Here is an 18,667-nt window from a genome sequence, read left to right on the forward strand (position 1 = left end):
CCCTGACCCCTCTAGAATCATAAAGGTTGTAAGGTCTTTGGCTTGGCTTTTAGCATTTTTGAGATTATAGCAGCTGTTGTAGATCTGCAAAGGACCAGGAACCTAACCCGGACCCTGTTTTTTAAAAGACAGTAAATACTGGTCAAGTTTTGTCTCTGAAGTCCCGCAGAATGTGCTGAACCTTTATGTGTATCATCTCCTCTCTTGTCCCTCTGCCCTCCGTGTTCCTTTCTCCTGGCAGCCTCTCGCTTCCCCGTTCCTTCCTCACCCTCCTGCCACTACTCCCCTCCCTGCCCCGCCAGTCTGCAGACATGGAACAGATAGGGACGTTGGGCCCACGTCCCTCTCTAATACTTTGACCGTAAGCCTGTCATTTACAGACTTAGGCAAGTTGCACATGTCCCATCTCTCTCAAGGAGAAAGAACTGACATTAAATTGCTTCATATGTGAGACCCTTGGCTGATTTGCTGTGGATAGAAGAAACTTGCACCCCCAGCTTTAGGCACTTGTGTGAGATTGGATTTTGTGTCTGTCCCTCATCGTGGCTTCAGATGGATGACTGGATGGGGGGACTTGAGTGCCGTGCTGTTTGCTCGCTTCTGTCATTGCCACTGCCGCTGTCATCTTGGGTTCAGGTGGCAGGGAAGGAGACAACTGAGCCTTTTTCTCTGCCCTCTCTGTATCTCCAGCCCTGCTGGGGGTGCGCGGAGGCAGGAGGGAGGGAGGAGGGCCGGGATCCGGCCTGGGGCCCTCTTCCTCACAGCCGATTTCCTTGTTTCCTCTTGCCTTAACGAGTTCACTCTGGAGAGGCCCCTCTGGAGAGGCCCGAGGCTTTGGGGTGTGGGCCCTAAATTGAGAGAGGATGGAGAACAGCCCAAGGACTTTGGATTTCCATGATGGGCTAGCTGTGTGACCTTGGGTGAGTCACTGGGTTGGTTTCCACTGAGCTTCATCAGATACCTGAGGAGCTGATTTGGGTCCAGTGGTGCTGATGGGGTCCTTGGCTTCTCTGAAGCACTCTGGAAGAACCAGCTAGAAGTTCCATCAGAGGCACATTCGGGGCTGTGCTGCTGGGCCGGGCTGGGCAGAGGCTTGACGTGCCAGCTCATGGAGCCCCGAGGAGTGAAACTGAGGAAGCCAGTGAATTAACTTTTGTTTTGTGGACTGTTCTTCCATGTCGGGAACCATGGGGACTGGGTAGCTGTGAAGGTCCACATGGGACCCACCGCAGACACCCTGCGCTGTCTTTTCAGACCCTGCTAACTTGAGGACTCCAGTGGCATTTCCACAGCACATAGTCCCTTCTATCCACAGGCGATCCCAGCTGGGCTAAAGATCCCCGAGTCTGATTTCAGGAGCCCCAGTCAGCCACCCCAGGCAGCTGAGACAGGGGGTCCAGGAAGCCATGTTTGTGGACTTGCCTAAGAGTGGAATTAGTGGGATGCTTTGCTGCAGAAAGTGAGTAAGGGGTTCTTTAGCCTTTTAGAATCTAGATTGTTCGGAGCCATTGCCCACCCCTGCTCCATTCTTGGCTCTGGCTTGAGTGACCCGGTCCATTTTGGCCACTTAGCAAGTGTTTACTGAAGGCCAACCCCTGTGGGCAGGGCACCAGCAGGGAAACACAGCTCAGACTTTGGTAAAGCAGTGTTTGGAGGAGAGACCACAGAAAGAAGGACTGCCAGGTGCCCTGTGGCCAAGCAGCGGCTCTCTCAGAGGGCCCTGGTGGGCAGGGGCCATTTTCCCGGGAGAGGGATCTGATGGGTATACTTCCAGTCATCTGCAGAGTCAACGAAGTGATGTCTGGGGAACCACTTTGTCACCTGTCACATGGGAAGAAATGCCAGGTGGTGTCACCATGTTGGCTGCAGGGCAGGGAGGCTGACAGAGAGGTGAGGGTGGGGACAAACCGCCTTGGGTTTTGGTCCTGGCACACCGGGTCGCTGGGAGGCTGGGAAACCTCTGGCTTTGCAGTCCCCGTGGCTGGTAAAGGCAGTGGACCAGGAGTGACAGGACCTGACAGGACATGTTCAAAGCAGTGTTTCAGGAAGATGGGCTAGGATTTGCCTCTCTGCTTTCCAGGCCTTTCTTTTCTGTCTCCTCATGGCTCTTCTGTTGCATGGGGCTAGCTATGGCTCTTTAATATGATCATCACGGACAGTGTGGTTTTCTGTGAACCACAGTGTTGTCGAACAGGGACTAGGACCCCATGGGCTGAGCTGCCTACTCCCTGCTGCCGTGGGAGATGGCAGACATCAGAGGGGACGATGCCAGACTTCTGCTTTTGGAACTCAACACCCTCTGCCTCTGGGGGCTGTTTTTGTGATCCCAATTTGTTTTAAGAGATTACATGATTGATTTTTGTATTTCATTAATTGCCTGGGGCCCCAAATTTCCTTCCTGGCATCCCTCAGGGATGAATTCTGGGTTCTTTCTGTCCATGAAATCTCCCACTTCCTTTTGGGGAATAGAGGCTGAGTTTGGATGTGAGGTGGGATTAAAAATATGTGGACCCACAGAAGGGGGCCTCCTCTCTGCACTCAAGCTCCATTGTCCAGTGTGCGCAGTAGGGGACTGCCCCAAGGCATAGGACAAGTTACTGGCAAAGTAACCAGGGGCCATCCCAGTCATCAGACTGGACAATGACCATCCTTGGCACTGTACCTCCATGCTTCTTGTCCCCCTTTCTTTCTCCTGGTCCCCATTTAGATACCACCTGCTGGGACCAGGGTCTTCACTGGACTGCACTTCAGACTCCTGCCTCATCCCACCCTCTGGGACTACAGGTGCAGAGGGACAGCCAAGGAGAAGAGGCAGCCTGCTCGATTGCCAGTGGATTGTGTCCTCCACCAGTTCCCAGACCTCACCTCTCCCCGTACCCCCTACACCCCCTTTCTCTAGCCAAGTTAGACCAAGACAACTCCTCCCCACTTCCCGGGCCCAGACAGCCTTCTGGGCCTATTTTCTGCTGCCCTGGGAATACCGTCCTTCACATGCGCTCAAAGCCGGTAGGGCTGGGGCAGGGTCTGGGTGATCAGGGAGGCCTTCGTCCAAGAGGTGGAATGGACAGGGTCTGGAAGTGGAGTAGACTCTAGACGGGTCCAGAAGGGAGGAATGAGGTGTCCAGGCAGGCAAGCAAGGGCGGAACATCAGGGAGCGGCCCCAGCTCTGCTGGGAGTTCACTTGCTGAATGGGCCCACTGGACCAGCCCAAAGCCCGGGTCCTACAGCTGCTGGGGCCGGCCTGCAGTTCAGCTGCGTCTGTCCTTCTGGCTAGAGGAAGCATCTGCAAGGGAACCAGCTCCTCTTTCTCGGCCAGGCAGAAACCAAGACCTCCCCACGCCCGCTGGAGGAGGGAGGAAGCCGGTTCCAGGCAGCGCAGGAGCCAGTCACAGGCTTTATGTTAATACGGGCCCTCCCCGCGCCGGCGCTCAGCCTGTTCCCTGGGCCTGGCCGACAGCTTAATTACGCCGCAGCGCGCCTCGGCTTGCGTTCCACGGTTCCCTAAAATAATAAGGATGGCGTCACCGACTTCCCGCGGCCATGTGCTCCCACCCGTGCCTTCCGAGCTCTATTGTAGGAAACAAACAAAATCCAGACACTCAGATGCTTTTCTTCTTGGAGAGATTTGTTTTGTTTTGTTTTAAGGTAATTTGGGGACCCTGCCCCTTAGTTAAGATTTTAAAAGATCTTTAAGGTGCAGAGACCAGAGTCATAGCGACCCCAGGGGCTGCAGAATATCCTCCTGTTAGCAGAAATTCGTGAGCAATGTGGAGGATGCACAGTCTTCCACTGGGAACGGTGGTTTTTGATCAGAGCAAATGGTGTGGCAGAAGGACCACCCCACTCGGGGTTTCCTGGGCCCAGGGCCAATTCTGGTCCTTGCCTTTTCCTCTGCAAAAAGAGGGCTAAACTGGACCATTAAAAAAAAGATTTTTTTTTTAATGTAATAGAAAAGAGTCATTGTGATTGGGTATGTTTTGTTTTGGTGTGTGTGCCTGTACACACCACATGGGTATACTGAGCCAAGGCAGGAATGTATTTTTTACTGTGGGCTGTGGTCAGAAAGCCACTGACCTAGATGATCCCGAAGGCCTTTCCAGCTTTCAAAATGTCCGACTCTTCTCCCAGAGCCTGGCTTTCCCCTCATGGAACCTGACCGGTTTTTGCAGGTTTTGCCCCACAGACTGTTAAGCAAAAGTAGAGATTTTAGGGTCGAAACAACAGAATCACAAGCATCTGTCGCTCCTATTGAACACCTTTGGGAAGAAGCTCATTTCCCCTCAGCCTTGGTGACTCAAACAGTTTGGCCTTCTAGCTAGAAATGGAATCTGCAACAGGGGATGGCCCATTTAAAAGCTGACCTATTTAAAACCCATGAGCACCAAAAAAACACGGGGTCAATTTGATTTGAGTCTCCTCTTCTGTGCAAGACTGGAACCTGAAAACTAAATTGGTCAGGGACTGACAGGGTTGAAACCAAAGCTACACATATTTATTGAATTCTTGTTCAGTGAAAGAAAAAAAAAAAAAAAAAACCAAGGCTGGAGGCTCCTGGGGGGAAAAGAAACAAAACAAGGTGTAGATACAAAGTCAAGAGGGGTGTATTTTGGGTGTAACATCTTCGCTCTCCAAAATGTTATGAAGCTTCATGCCTTTCATGAAAGACAACTTTGGTGGCTCAGATGTGCCGACCACCCTTTGTTCCCATTCTCGTGCTGTGACTGTGGACACAGTGGGGAGAGGTGGCTGTGGATCCGGGAGAAGACAAGTGGCTTTTTCCAAGCAGGGGATGCTCTAAGTGCGTTATTTCACGTAATCCAGCTCTAGGTGATGGGCATTACTGCCATCGGAGGAAACGGAAGCTCAGGAGAGGTGAGATGAGCCAGCAAGTGGAGAATGTGGACTGGAGCCCAGTCTGTCTGACTCCAGAGCCTGCCTTCTGTCCACCTCTCCACGTTGCCTCCGGAGGTCCTAGAAACATAAAGAGCTGTTCTCGCCTGAGCTTCCTTCTTTCTGATTCTGGCCTTCAGTGATCTCTGTTTTAGGCCTGAGCTGTCCTTTTAAATCAGGGCCCCCTGATCATGGGCCTGTGACCTGTGCAGTCACACAGGGCCCTGGGCTTCGAAGGGCCCTCCCTTGGGTTTAATGCAGTGCTGTCGCTGTCTCTGGAATTCTTAACAGTTTTTGAGCAGTGGGCCTCAAATTTTCATTTTGAACGAAGTCTTGCCAACTATATAGCTGGTCCAGAATTTGATACAGTGCATCCCCTTTCTCGTTTTTTTCTGGGTCCCTCCTGTCTTCCTTGAGCATGCCTGGCCTCTGGGCATTTAAAGAATGCACTCGGTCCCCCTGCTCCGGCCCGCTACCTGGCACCCTGCTCCAGTAGCTGTTTACCAGACGGCGGCTGGGAGGAGGCAGCCTCCTCCCAGCCAGCACCACACCCCTGCTGGCAAGGACCCCAACTGTGGCTCACAGCAGCCTCTGAGTCCCCAGCATGTTACTCTATAACAATGTCACAGGTACACCCTTTATGGAGGCAGGGGCTGCTTCTAGGCAAGAGGTCGGTGTACAGAGCACTGGGTCAGGTCAAGAGGAGTGTGCGCAGTTGGCCTGCCTCCTGGGGGACACATTGTCTAGAAGAGGTCAGGTTCATTCCCATCTGTGTGGGACTGATTACACTGTATGTTTCTCAGCAGTTTGACTCACTGCGCAGCACCTAGTGCTGTGCCTGGCACCGTAACGGGATGTTTGTTAAGCACTTACTCTGGTGTCCGCCCCCTGCTAGGCTGATTATGGGGAAGGACAGTCCCTGACCTCTAGGAGGATCGGATGCTTAATACACGATTAAATGATTCATGTGGCAGCTGCCCTCGGTGTCCTGGGATGCTCGGAGCTGGGCGGGGGAAGGCTTCCTGGGGAGGGGGGCCTGAACACCATTTGTGGTGCAGGAGTGAGACGTGGGGAGCCCTGTAGTTGGGGGAGGTAGGGAGGTGGCTAGTGGAGGGCCTCCTTAGGTCCGTTTAAAAACTTGGACTCACCCCCACCCCCACCCCCAAGCGGCAGGAAGCCAGGAGGCATGTTTTCTAGGCTGGAGTTTGCACTTCGTGGGTTAAACAGATACCATTTTCCCTTTCTGCGGAGCCAGAACCTCAGAGCTCAGGGATGGAGTTGGGCTACTTGAATGTTCCAGTAGTCCAGCTGTCCCCCCGCTGTCACAGAGACCCCATTTGGAGGCAAAAACAGACTTGGGGTGACTTAGATGACCGTGACCAGGACTGCAGTGTAGAGAATAGAGAGGAAATGATCGAATTTGAGAGAACTGTGAAGACAAGATTTCACAGTTTTGAAACAAGCAATGGGTTGTTCCTTAGAGTATGTGTTTGTGTTTATCACGGACGGTTCCGCTCCCATTGGTGAGAAGCGATTGCTGTGTCCTTGCTTTGGGGACAAGTTTTTCAGGAAATACCAGAGCCGGACAGTCTGATTCCTTGGGAAGCCTCATTGCCCCCCTCCCGCCCGACCTCTCAGTTGGGGCCGAGGATGAATATACAGACCCCTGGGGGGTGCTGACACCTGAGGGGTGAAGCATAGAGTCCCGAGTACTTCTGTCCATGGGTGTTTGAAAAGCTTCTGACACCAGCGGAGGAAGCCAGTGGTTGGGCTGGAGAGAGAGGAACCACATTCAGATATTTTTAAAGGGCCAGTGGAGTTGGGAGAGAATCTAAACCCAAAGTACAAATTTTCAGTTTAATTTTAACTTTGCTCTTAGCTCACACCCAGGATTTGGCAGGGGGACGTGGACCTTAATTTTTTTTTTTTTTTTTCTTTTTTAAGCAGAACACACCCTGGTTGTAAAAGGGATACGCTCTTTGCTTGGAAGGGTCTGGAGCCACACGGACGGGGAGGAAGTGGGTTGGGACTGGAGCAGGAGCTTGGAGTGGGTCTGAGGCGTGTGGGGCTGGTTGCGGGTTTGGAAACATGTGAGCCTGTCCCAGAGCTCTAGGAAAGGGCAGCCTTCCACGGAGTCCAGGGTCAGGAGGGGGTGCATGGGATGACTCTAGGCCTCCTGTTGGGCTGGTGTTTTTGTTTTTTGTCTGGTCCATTTCAGATACTTCACAGGGAGCTTACCTGCCATCTCCAAAGTGACAGTCACTCCCCAAAGCAGCTGTGGTTTGGGCTTTTTGGTGATCTCAGCAGCCTCTAAGTCTAAGCCTTGCCCCTCTCTCACCTTTTTGATCTTGCCCCAACACTGCTGAAACCCCCTGCCAGGAAGGAAATGCAAAAACCGGTAGGGGTCCCAGAGGTGGGGGTCCCAGAGGCCCCACGTACCTGACCTGTAAGGGCCACCTGGGACCAGACAGCAGGGGGCCTGCCCAAGTGGCTGGGGAGGGGGCTCTTCCTACTCACTCCCCCAACCGCTCTCCACATCCTTGCTCCCTGATTGAAGCCTCATCTGAATGAGGGCTGGCTTGGGGTTTGTTTTGGTTACGGAGGAAGTATAGCGATGGGACTGGCCCCCATCCTGCTGGTGGAACCCTTAGAAGAAGGGTGTCGGGGAGCTTGGAGAGTTGAGGTAGTTCTGAGAGAACTTGGACCTCACATTTGGGAAGGTTTGAGAAACAGTTAGGAGCCAGCACTGACCAGCTTGGTGCTGACCATTCCTGGGACTTGAGGGCCAGTGGTTCTGGGGTGAGATGGGAAACTCCCCCCCAGAGAGCAGTGGTGAGGATTAGGTGAGCTGGTGCAGGTGAAGCACGTTAAGGGTACCTGTTGAGGGCTCAGGAAAGATCTGACTGTTACTAGGAATAAAAACGTTAGTGGTGGGGCGCCTGGATGGCTCAGTGGGTTAAAGCCTCTGCCTTCGGCTCAGGTCATGATCCCAGGGTCCTGGGATTGAGCCCCGCGTTGGGCTCCCTGCTCGGCAAGGAGCCTGCTTCCCTTCCTCTCTCTCTGCCTGCCTCTCTGCCTACTTGTGATCTCTGTCAAATAAATAAATAAAATCTTAAAAAAACACACACACAACAAACCCACAAAAAACGTTAGTGGTAGGAGCTTATGTATTGTCCTTGAGAGGAATGTCCCCGCCGTTGGTCGTGGTGGTGGAAGTTGGGACTGGGACCCTGGGTCTGTCTGTAGAATTCCCAGGCAGCATTGTGTCTCTCTGGAAGAGACGCCAGCTTTCAGGGAAGAATTCCCCCAATTCCCAACACCACCTCCCCCAGTCTCTAAGACCTTTTTTTCCTTGGCTTATGGCCATTAAGAGGAGAAGCCCTTGACCCATCTGGAAAAACCACACGTCTGAAATCTTTGAGGCTGGGCTAGGATCCCTTCTCATATTTGTCTTTCTCTGGTGGAGCTTCAGGAATCCGCAGTGCCTTCTGAAGACTGTGGGCCCTGTGGCTCCAGTGCTGCAGAGGTGGTGGCCTTCCCTCCCCCAGCACAGTGGCTCTCCCTCTGTTTGCCCTGCTCCCCTAAGGGCAGGCTTCCTGGCTCTACACTGATTTCCTGCCCTGGGGTAAAAGGCCTCATAGGATTTATTCCCAGCCACTCTTGCCAGTGACCTTGAGAAGGTGGCTTGACCTAGACATCTGGCCTCTCCTGGGGACTGAGGGAGTGGAAAAGGACTTAACTTCTCCCATCCTAAATCCAAGGGATAGGCGGGCCTTGGCGGCCAGTGCCTGGGCCCAGAACAGGTCAGCTCTGGGAAGGAGCTCCTGTGCCTGGCTTCGGCCCCTCCTGGCAAACTGTGCTGCTGTGCTGGGCTGAGCCTACCACCTCTCTGCACCAAGGAGGCGGAAAGCAGGGCAGCTGTGGGGCTCTGCAGCCCAGATGTGCCCCTGAGCTCCTGTGGTCTGCCTGCTGACAGAGGTGGGCTGAGAAGGAGCATGGCAGGCCCACTGCGGACTCTATTCCCCCAAGATTCCCCCTGGGGACTGTGGCAAGCCGGTCGTCCTGGGCCCAGCAGGAAGGTCTAAGCAAATTGGTCCTCTTATCCAGGAGAAAGAAAGACTCTGAGGGGCTGGCATGACCCTTTGGACCATATGGGACTGCTATTGAGAAGAACTAGACTGTACTGTCTGATGCCATGTGACCCATCCGAGACAAGTAACATGTGGGTGGATGTCCCAGGCCAGCAGCGTACCAGCCACCTGGATGCAGGCTTCCCTAAGGTTCTAGCGAGCAGTCAGGTGTTGAGCACTGGGTGCAGCCAGGAGGAGTCACCTTTACGGGGCCTGGCGGCCCTGGGTGGCCAGGGAGCAGCTGGACTGCAGGACAGGAGTGGGTAACCACAGACATCTGCCTGGAGGGTGGGACACCCTGGCCTCCCTTGCTGACTCCCCAAGGTCATTCCGGCCCCAGGCTTGATCTTTTCTTTACTTTTCAGCTTGTCTCCCTCCCATCTGTACTGGAGCCTGGAATCACCTTCAGCCACATCTGCCTTTTACCAACCCAGTGAGACATGGCTTTTTTTTTTTTTTTTAAAGATTTTTATTTATTTATTTGACAGGCAGAGATCACAAGTAGGCGGAGAGGCAGGCAGAGAGAGAGGGGGAAGCAGGTTTCCTGCTGAGCAGAGAGCCTGATACGGGGCTCAATCCCAGGACCCTGAGATCATGACCTGAGCGGAAGGCAGAGGCTTTAACCCACTAAGCCACTCAGGCACCCCAAGACATGGCTTTTTATCAGACTTTCTACATGATTAGAAAGGATTTGGACCCAAACTTGGGAAAGAATAGAAACGAGGAAAACATAACTACGGTGGCAACATTGTCTCCAGGGAGTTTTAAAGAAGGCATAGGGTCACAGAGGTGCTTCCTGAAGACCGATCTTTGTTCTTTGATGGCCTCAGCCTGTCACTTTGGGGGATTTCACATCTACTCTCAGGGCCCTGTGAAGAGCAGGGCCTAGAGAGGCTCTACCTAATATGGTAGTGTCTTTTTAAGTAGTGTCTTTTTACACTTAAATTAGGAAAATGAAAACTCAGTCCCTCATTCTCCCCAGCCATGTTGCATATGGCCAGTGGCTCCTTTCATGGGCAGAGCAGGAGGCATCCATCATTACAGGAAGTCCTGTGGCTACTCTGCAGAATAGAGTATGCTGCCCCTACCCTGGGCCAGGCCAAGTCGGTGACCATGGTGACAAGCACCAGACCTGGTGGGCGGGCTCTGGTGGGCAAGCCGGTGGGAACAAGCGGCCATGTGTGTCTGGGGACCCATCCACACTCAGAGAGTCACAGGTGCACAGAGGTGGAGGACAGTGGGGCCTGAGGATGGGAAGGAAGGTAGCTGGCCTGGGGAGGTGGTCAGGCCGAGGCCATGGGGCCATGGGAGTGGCCAGGGCTGACGGGAAGCTGGAGACTGTGGTGGCTGATTTTTAACAGGAGTTTGGAAGCAGTGTGGCAGTGGGGTTGGAATGAGACCACCAGGGATTATGGAGTGTGTCACTGTGGTCCGGCCCAAGCTCCTTTCGGGAGTGTGTCCCTACCACAGCCCTCCCTGCCCTCAGTTCAGGTAGAGGTGGGAAGCCCAGGCTGGGTGTTGGCGGTGGCCTGCTCCCGGAGAGGCAAGCGGGTGCCACCGTCATATACTGAAGGACCTGTCTCCCCGTCCTGAGGAGGCCTGACCCCCCTCCCCGCCCCAGTCCCGAGTCTGCGCCTCCATTCACTCTGGCCTTCCCTTTGCAGGTGAAAGAGCTTGTCCTCGACAACTGCCGGTCGATCGAAGGCAAAATCGAAGGCCTCACAGATGAATTTGAGGAACTGGAGTTCTTAAGTACAATCAACGTAGGCCTCACCTCAGTCGCAAACTTACCAAAGTTAAACAAACTTAAGAAGGTAAATAGGGTGAGGAGTGTGTGTGGGCAGGGAGGAGGGGGTCGTTACTCTGTGCTTGCAGAGCGGAACTGAGGGGGAGCCGGGCAAGTGCGCTGACTTGCCCCTCACCTGTCTGCTGGGGGCCGAGTGCTCTGGACCCTTGGCCTTCATTTTACCAGCTCTTTGCACTTTTCCCCTCCCTGCCCTGTTTAGCTTGAACTAAGCGATAACAGAATCTCAGGGGGCCTGGAAGTATTGGCAGAAAAGTGTCCGAACCTCACGCATCTAAATTTAAGTGGCAACAAAATTAAAGACCTCAGCACAATAGAGCCACTGGTGAGTCATTTGGGTCCTTCCCCTCCACAGGGTGGGAAGCGGGAGGGATTGGTATCAGGGACTACTACTTTTACCTTTGTAGAGTATTGTTTTTCTGTCATTCCCCTTTGCCCTATGTATCTTACTTTATTTGACTCTTGTTATGGGCCACGAGGTAGAGTTGGAGCTCATTTCTGCTTGGTCCATAGAGAAACGGAAGCCTAGAGACACTCAGTGGCTTGAGCAAGGTCACACAGCCGAGTGGCGGTCGGGAGGCAAGGGTGGGTTCCGACCCTCACCTTGGGGCTTTCCTTCATACAGCTTCTGCTCAGCTTTGGAAACCCAAGCTGTCATTTCTTAGAGCATGATTCCTTGTCCCTCGTTGGGGAGGGTGGAACCATCAGGAATTCTGCTGTCCCTGGAGTTGGCCACTTGTTTTCTCTCCGATGGCTGGCCTGAGGCTGGTACCTTCGAATGGTGGGACGGTGCCCTGGATGGCACAGGATGGTATAGGATGAGAGCCTCAATGCCGGCCTTACTCTCCTAAGGGGCACAGAAGAGGGTGACTGACCCTTGGTCTCCAGTTCTCGGTGTGATGGTGACCGGGGCCTCATCTTCAAACAGCTGAACCTGCCTCACATTTCATGGATTTATTCGCCAGGAAGGGGCAAAGCTGGGTCAGAACAACAGTGTCTGCATTACTGCGTCTGAAGGATTGTGTTCCCCTGATTTCAGCTGTGTCATTGATTAACAGCATTCTTGAAACAGAGAAATAATGTCGCATCTAATGAGCACATTTGCTGTAAACATACACGTAGGAACCGTCCCACAAGCCACACACCTCAGAATCAGGGCCAGGTTGTGAGGCTGTTTTGCCAGCTTTGCTGCATTAGGACAAGTTGGGGCATCGCTCAGTTTGGGTTTGTAGGTTCTTGTGCACAGAGCACTCCTCACACTCTGGACACTCGAGGGTCGGCTTGATGGGCCAGCGTGGCGGAAGCTGGTCCTTCTTCGTTAAGCTCAGACTTCTACCGTAGGTGGCATGGAGGCCACTAAGAGATATGCTTCCCATAGCCCTTCTTTTCAGGTCTTCCGCCAGCCTCCTATTTTGATCTACTTGAAAGCCCTGATTTAATGATTTCATAGGACAATCTTTGAAATTCTGTATATGTGTATTTGGGGAGACGGGTATGGAGACCAAGTGTGTGTGTATATAAACCATTGTGATTTGGTTACCATTAAAGGTCAGACCTAGGCACACACAGATGCACGCACACAGAAACACACCCTATTCTCCCTGCACAGACCATGTGCCTTTCTGTAGCTTCTCCTTGGTGACCAGTGTGAGTGATGTGCTGTGCTCCCCTCTGCGGGATGAGAAGATGCTGGGGTTGTGCCCACCCACCCCACCCTGCCCAGGCCACAACTCCCTCCCTGCCCTTGACCTGTTGAGAATGACTTCTTGCTCTTGAGATCTTGAGAGCTGCTGGACTAGTAATCACTTCTGCCTTATCAGGGCTGTGAGGATAAACTGAGCCACTGCTACCTGGTGTGCTGTGTTAAGGGCCGTCATCCTCACCATCATTACTAATAGACCTTGTTAGTTTGTGCCACCTTTTCCGTTTCCCTCTGGCTCCCCAGTCATGGGGACAACAGCAAAGCTCTTGGCTGGAGCCTCAGGGGGAGCCACAGCTTAATTTGAAGCCAGTCACTGATGGGGCCAAAGCCATACTTGCAGACTTTGTTGCCATTGGATGAGGCTTTAAAGGCCCTAAGGGGGCCTTTTCCAGTGGTGGGAACTGAGATCCATCCATCAGTGACTAGGCTGGGCAGAGCAAAGCCATTTTCTCCAACTGTTTCCCTGGGTTGTTTGCCCCCCCCCCCCCCCCCCGTCCTGCACAACTCACTGTTGAACTTCATCTTTCTGCTTGCAGAAAAAGTTAGAAAACCTCAAGAGCTTAGACCTTTTCAATTGTGAGGTAACCAACCTGAACGACTACCGAGAAAACGTGTTCAAGCTCCTCCCGCAGCTCACGTATCTCGATGGCTACGACCGGGACGACAAGGAGGCCCCTGACTCGGACGCCGAGGGCTACGTGGAGGGCCTGGATGACGATGAGGAGGATGAAGACGGTGGGTGCTGGGGGGGTGGATAGGGGCAGGCTGGTGGTCTCCTTTGCACAGCTGTGGAGGGAAGGGGGGCTGCTTTGTTAACCATGGTCCCTGATCTTGCTCACGGAGTCTAGAACCGCAGAGAAGCATCCTGAGTCTCCCTGATGGCATGGTAACGACTTGAGAAGCATCTAACTGAACCCTCCCGTCAGGTTTTTCTTCTTTTTCCAGAGGCCCCTGGAATGAGATCCTACAGTGTCTCTGTAGTATGCCCCTGGGCTCAATTCCCACCCCCCAGTAGTGGGGAAGATGGGGTGTGGCTTGAGGGTCCCATTCATCTAGGTCTCCCTAATGGAGAGGAGGGCAGGAGCTGGAGAGGGTGTGGAGCCCCCTGGTGGCTGCAGGACACAGGACCTCCAGGGTGCAGGTGTAAGGGAGTGAGGAGGGGTTGGGAGATGGAGGAGGCTTGCAGGGGCGGTGCTGAGCACCCTGGTAGTGAAGTGAGGGTGAGTGTGAGCCAGCAGGGCCTACAGGGAGGAAGGAAGGAAGAAAAGAGAGGGCCACCTCCCGCTGTCCCCTTCCCATGTGCTAACACAGTGCGGCCTCCCTACAGGGCTTCATGGCCACAGTAACCATGAGAAAGGAGACATTTCGCCCATAATTCACACACAAGATTTTTTGTTTTTCCTTGTTAGGTTGGAGTGTTTTGCAAGATACTCACACATGTGTTCACCCAATGGGAAGGGCCCAGGTTTCTAGGCCCACCTCGGTGGCTAACTTGATGAGTGACCTTGAACAAGTCACTTCTCCCCTCAAGGACTCAGATTTTCACCTTTAAAGCCAGGAGTTTGGTAGATGCTCTTTCCAAGTGAATAAGCGTCTTGGCTTCTGTAAGCCCTGTGACTTGGTCCTTTGATCGCGTAATTGCTTTGTGGTCTGAGCCTCCACAAGGGATCTCTGCTTTTGTAAAAGCTGGGAGGGGAGGGCTTGTCTTTTGGATTACTTCCAGATGTGTTGAGTCCTATTGGAGCATCCCTGGTGTGGGCGCCTGTGGGTGTGAGAGGGTCCTGGGCCCCACCAAAGACTGCTGGGCCCACGAGCCTGGGTTTGTGCTGTGAGGGAGACCAGCTCACCCCCAGTTCCCCTGTCCCCGTTTCTGCCGCACAGAGGAAGAGTATGATGAAGATGCTCAGGTAGTGGAAGATGAGGAGGATGAAGAGGAGGAGGAGGAAGGAGAAGAGGAGGACGTGAGTGGAGAAGAGGAGGTAAGGGGCTGGGCAGGGGCACCATCTCCCAGGGTCCACCTGACTTACTGCCTCTTCGCAGTTGTATGTTAATTCAGGTATTTACTCTGTGCTTAGAGTCTGCTACCTTGGTAGTCTGAGCCAGTGGTAGGGTAAGACACTGCTGGGTGCCAAATGACAGTGACCAGGGTCCCTGGCGCATGTGGAAATAATGCTTTTATGCTGACACCCCAGTTTCTTAACAAGACCTATGCATGTCTGTGAGAGTTACTACAGCCCCGTCTGGGGGGTGGGGTAGTGAGCCCAGCTCTGCCACTTGCTGGCTGTGCGTCCCTGGATAAGTTCCTTAACCTTTCTGAGACTCTTTCCTCATCTGTCGAATAGGTATTGTTTTGCATCTCGGTTGTTAATAGGGATCAGCTCAGTGAATTCTTAAGAGGATATAATAATTTGTAAACCAGAACTCGAGAACAGTGTTTGACCACTTGCTGTTTTAGGCCTTTATACCCTTCAGGGTTCTGTGTGCTAGGTCTTGTGTTTAGGTGTTTGGAGTCTCCCTCTAGCAGATCATGTTCATGACTTGTTGAAATTCTAAGTCAGCTCTTGCTAATTACAAAGGTTAGACCTCGAGAGGCTTAAAGTGACAACAGCGCAGACAAGGGACCTGCCTCTTTCCCCACCCCCCCGCCCCCCCACCCCCTGATTTGCCATCTCTATCCATTAAGAGTGCAGACACCTGCCTGCCACACACAGACCCGCTTGGGCTGGATCTCTGCCCACCCCCATGCTTGGGAGAGTCCGGTCAAGGCAAACAGAAAAAAGCCACTGTGATCAGCCTGGTTCCTGTCTTGTTCAGCTGCTGAGTTTTCCTTCTCCCTAAGTGTGGGCCACTAGGCTTAGTTCTAAAGAATATTGCGCGTTTTTTCAAAATAAAGACTTAGAGAAACAGGTTCCCCCAGGACAGGGCAGTAGGTCTGGTTGGCTAATGGATTTCTCATCTTGCACTTCCTGTCACAGGAGACACAGTGTGCAGGGGTTTCTTTGGGGGTGGGGTGTTGGGGATTTTTTGGTTTTCTTTTGTTTTTGGTATGTTTTTTTGTTTTATTTTGTTTTGTTTTTTTGGTAATCTCATTGACCATCTGCAGAGTCCCAGTTTCCAGCGAAGGAGAGCTTATACACAGACCCAAAAAAAAAAAAAAAAAAGTCTTAGCAAACAGACTGATTAAAGAACTATTTGGTGACATTATAAAACGGTAATTCCCTTGACAAAAAGAAGTCTATCACCACGTTCTTTTTTTTTTTTTTTTTTTTTTTTTAAGATTTTATTTTACTGGGTGTCTGGGTGGCTCAGTGGGTTAAAGCCTCTGCCTTCAGCTCAGGTCATGATACCAGCCAGGGTCCTGGGATCAAGCCCCACATCAGGCTCTCTGCTTGGTGGGGAGCCTGCTTCCCCCTCTTTCTCTGCCTGCCTCTCTGCCTACTTGTGATCTCAGTCTCTCAAATAAATAAATAAAATCTTAAAAAAAAAAAAAAGATTTTATTTTATTTATTTATTTGACAGAGATCACAAGTAGGCAGAGAGGCAGGCAGAGGTTGGTGGGGGCTCCCCACCAAGCAGAGAGCCCGATGCGGGGCTTGATCCCAGGACTCTGGGATCATGACCTGAGCTGAAGGCAGAGGCTTTAACCCACTGAGCCACCCAGGCGCCCCCACCAAGTTCTTTTTAAACAACAGGTTGCCTTATGCTTTAGGAATGGTGTTTGGCCTGCAGACATTCAACTAGCAGGGGACTGCAGGAACAACTTAAGGCAGCGATCCTGTATTGAGAATGAGTTCATACACCTTGCCGACTCTGAAGGAGCTGGGAATGCTATCCTTAGGGGGCCTTTACCCTCCCCTCCAAGGGATCCACGTGTGCAGAGTGGTAGACGGGCTGGGTAGGGCAAGGTTGAGCTTGCCCACGGAATCTGGATTTGCTAAAACTGGGGTCTTCCCTCGAAGGCAGAACTGTTCTGAAGCCAAACGAAAAGCTGGCTGGCTTTGCAGGACCGAGTTGGCGTGGGGAGCTTTTTCTCTGGAGAGCACACACTCAGGAAGGCGTGCTTGAGTTACAGGGACTCGGGGTCAGAAATTCTGAGCCTGGGTTTACAGCTCCTATGTGTAGTGTGGGTATTTTCTGGACAAGGGGTTCCGGGCTTTGTCAGATTTCTTAATGGGCTCCTTGAGGCAAGGGGACCTCTGCTCTGGATACATCCTGAGGTGACAGGTTCTTGTGGGGCTCTGAGAGGCAGGGGCAGCCTCCACTTTTTTCTCCCATGGTCCAGGGAAGTGCCTTCCTCAGCATGTCCCTGGGAAGGAGGCACCCCTAATGTCCGCCATCCATCTTCTTTCCTAGGAGGATGAAGAGGGTTATAACGACGGGGAAGTAGATGATGAGGAAGACGAAGAAGAAGTTGGTGGTATGGCAGCATTTTTACTCTCGGCGGGTAGCGGCCTGGCCCCCTCATTTGGCAGAGTAGACGGCAAAGGCCCAGAGGACCCAACCGTCTGAGGCTCCTGGGGCCTCCCTGTCTTGGCAGATTCCCCGTCTCAGATTTGCCAGGGGCGGCAAAGCTTCCCAGATGCGTGGTCCCCTGGCTTCCCGGCAGGTGGGTTGAGTCAGGGGCAGGATCAGTGTTTTAACCTAAATGCTTTTTCCTTCCTCTTCCAGAAGAAGAAAGGGGTCAGAAGCGAAAACGAGAACCTGAAGATGAGGGAGAAGACGACGACTAAGTGGAATAACCTATTTTGAAAAATTCCTATTGTGATTTGACTGTTTTTACCCATTACCCCCCCCCCGAAATCCCGCCCCCCGAAACTTATTTTTTTCTGATTGTAACGTTGCTGTGGGAACGAGAGGGGAAAAGTGTACTGGGGGTTGTTGGGGGGGAGGGAGGGCGGGAGGGGGTGGAATAAAATACTATTTTTACTGCCACTCTTTATTTTTTTTTCCCCTACTTTTTCTTTGTGTCTGGTTTTGTCCCTGTAAATGCGATAGCTGAGTACACACTGAGTGAGCATTTGTTCCTTACTCTCAAAGAGGACGGTTTGGAGGGCTCTCACACTTCCTGGTATTTCCCGAGTCTCTGGAATCGGTTGGAAGGTCATGGCTGGCCTCCGTTTTTTGTTTCTTAAAAGCCCGGGAGGGCCTGAGCACCAGCCGGCATCTTACCTCTTATTCGGGTTCCCGTGATTCCTGCATTTCTTGGGCCTTCTAGAGGCATCCAACGCCCTGGTTTGTAAATAGCAACCAAAAGGCGTATTTTGGCACTGGTTGGGGGACATTCCCCGTCTCTCATTTCTTTCCTCCTTCACAGATGGTGGTGGGCTTTGCTCTCCGAAGAAGACTCTGAGGTCACTCTTCAGAGTTAGGAGCTGGAGAGCTGAAAACAGCAGGCTTAGGAGTTAGTAAAATGGAGTTGGTAATTCTAATTAAAAGAGAAGAAGCAAACCCTCAAACGTCAACCTCTTTAAAAGATTTAAAAAACAAAACAACAAAAAAAACCGTGTCCTATCTTGTTCTGTAAAATATTAGAACGCTTTGTTTTATGAAAATGACAAGACAATTCCTCCACGTGTACTTCTGTGCTTAGACCATTTTTACCGACCTGAGCACAGGAGACGCTGCTGCATGTCGGCTGGGTTTTTTTTTCATACACCCGAGCACGGAAAAACTAACACAAAATTGTATTTTCTTACCTAGTGGAAATCTGAAATGACTGCAAATTCCTGGTGAATGTACAGGTTTGCTTTCATGTCCCTCTTCTGGATTGCTTTAGAAGTGACGTGTGATTTCCTAGCCCGTGTTTCATCTGTATAAAAGAACATCTGCACCGGTTTCTCTCCTACCCCTCAGAAGAGCCAAACTTTTGAGTTTTATGTCTGTTTGTCATTGATAAATTTCAATAAATCTTTTTATACAATTTTTTTGGGGGTGGCTTCTTTGAGTCCAACAGGGTCATCAGTCTTTCTAAGATGCATTCCAGATAAGCTGCTAGCTGATGGGGCGGGGGAGGGAAGCTTAGCACAGGTTATCTGATCAAATAGCTTCTTTCTAGGGCAGGTAACCTGATACCTGAGTTTTGGATGCCTTGGCTCCCAAAACAATGTTGGGTGGTGTGCTGTCCTAGGCGAGAGTTTCGTC

The 18,667-nt window shown here is 52.1% G+C and overlaps 1 protein-coding gene across 1 annotated transcript in view; it reads left to right on the top strand.

Moving 5' to 3' along the window:
• ANP32A (acidic nuclear phosphoprotein 32 family member A) overlaps positions 1-18,448 on the top strand; it is a 37,497-nt gene extending 19,049 nt beyond the window's left edge. Inside the window, exons 2-7 of the mRNA XM_082736978.1 lie at positions 10,685-10,834; positions 11,027-11,149; positions 13,063-13,261; positions 14,408-14,505; positions 16,880-16,943; positions 17,195-18,448. Of these exons, the coding sequence (XP_082593104.1) occupies positions 10,685-10,834; positions 11,027-11,149; positions 13,063-13,261; positions 14,408-14,505; positions 16,880-16,943; positions 17,195-17,256 (696 nt within the window). The 3' untranslated portion in view covers positions 17,257-18,448. The remainder of the gene's footprint in view (positions 1-10,684; positions 10,835-11,026; positions 11,150-13,062; positions 13,262-14,407; positions 14,506-16,879; positions 16,944-17,194) is intronic.
• The last annotated feature ends 219 nt before the right edge of the window (positions 18,449-18,667 follow it).

Source organism: Mustela nivalis (genome assembly GCF_964662115.1).
Source record: "Mustela nivalis genome assembly, chromosome: 6".
NCBI lineage: Eukaryota > Metazoa > Chordata > Mammalia > Carnivora > Mustelidae > Mustela > Mustela nivalis.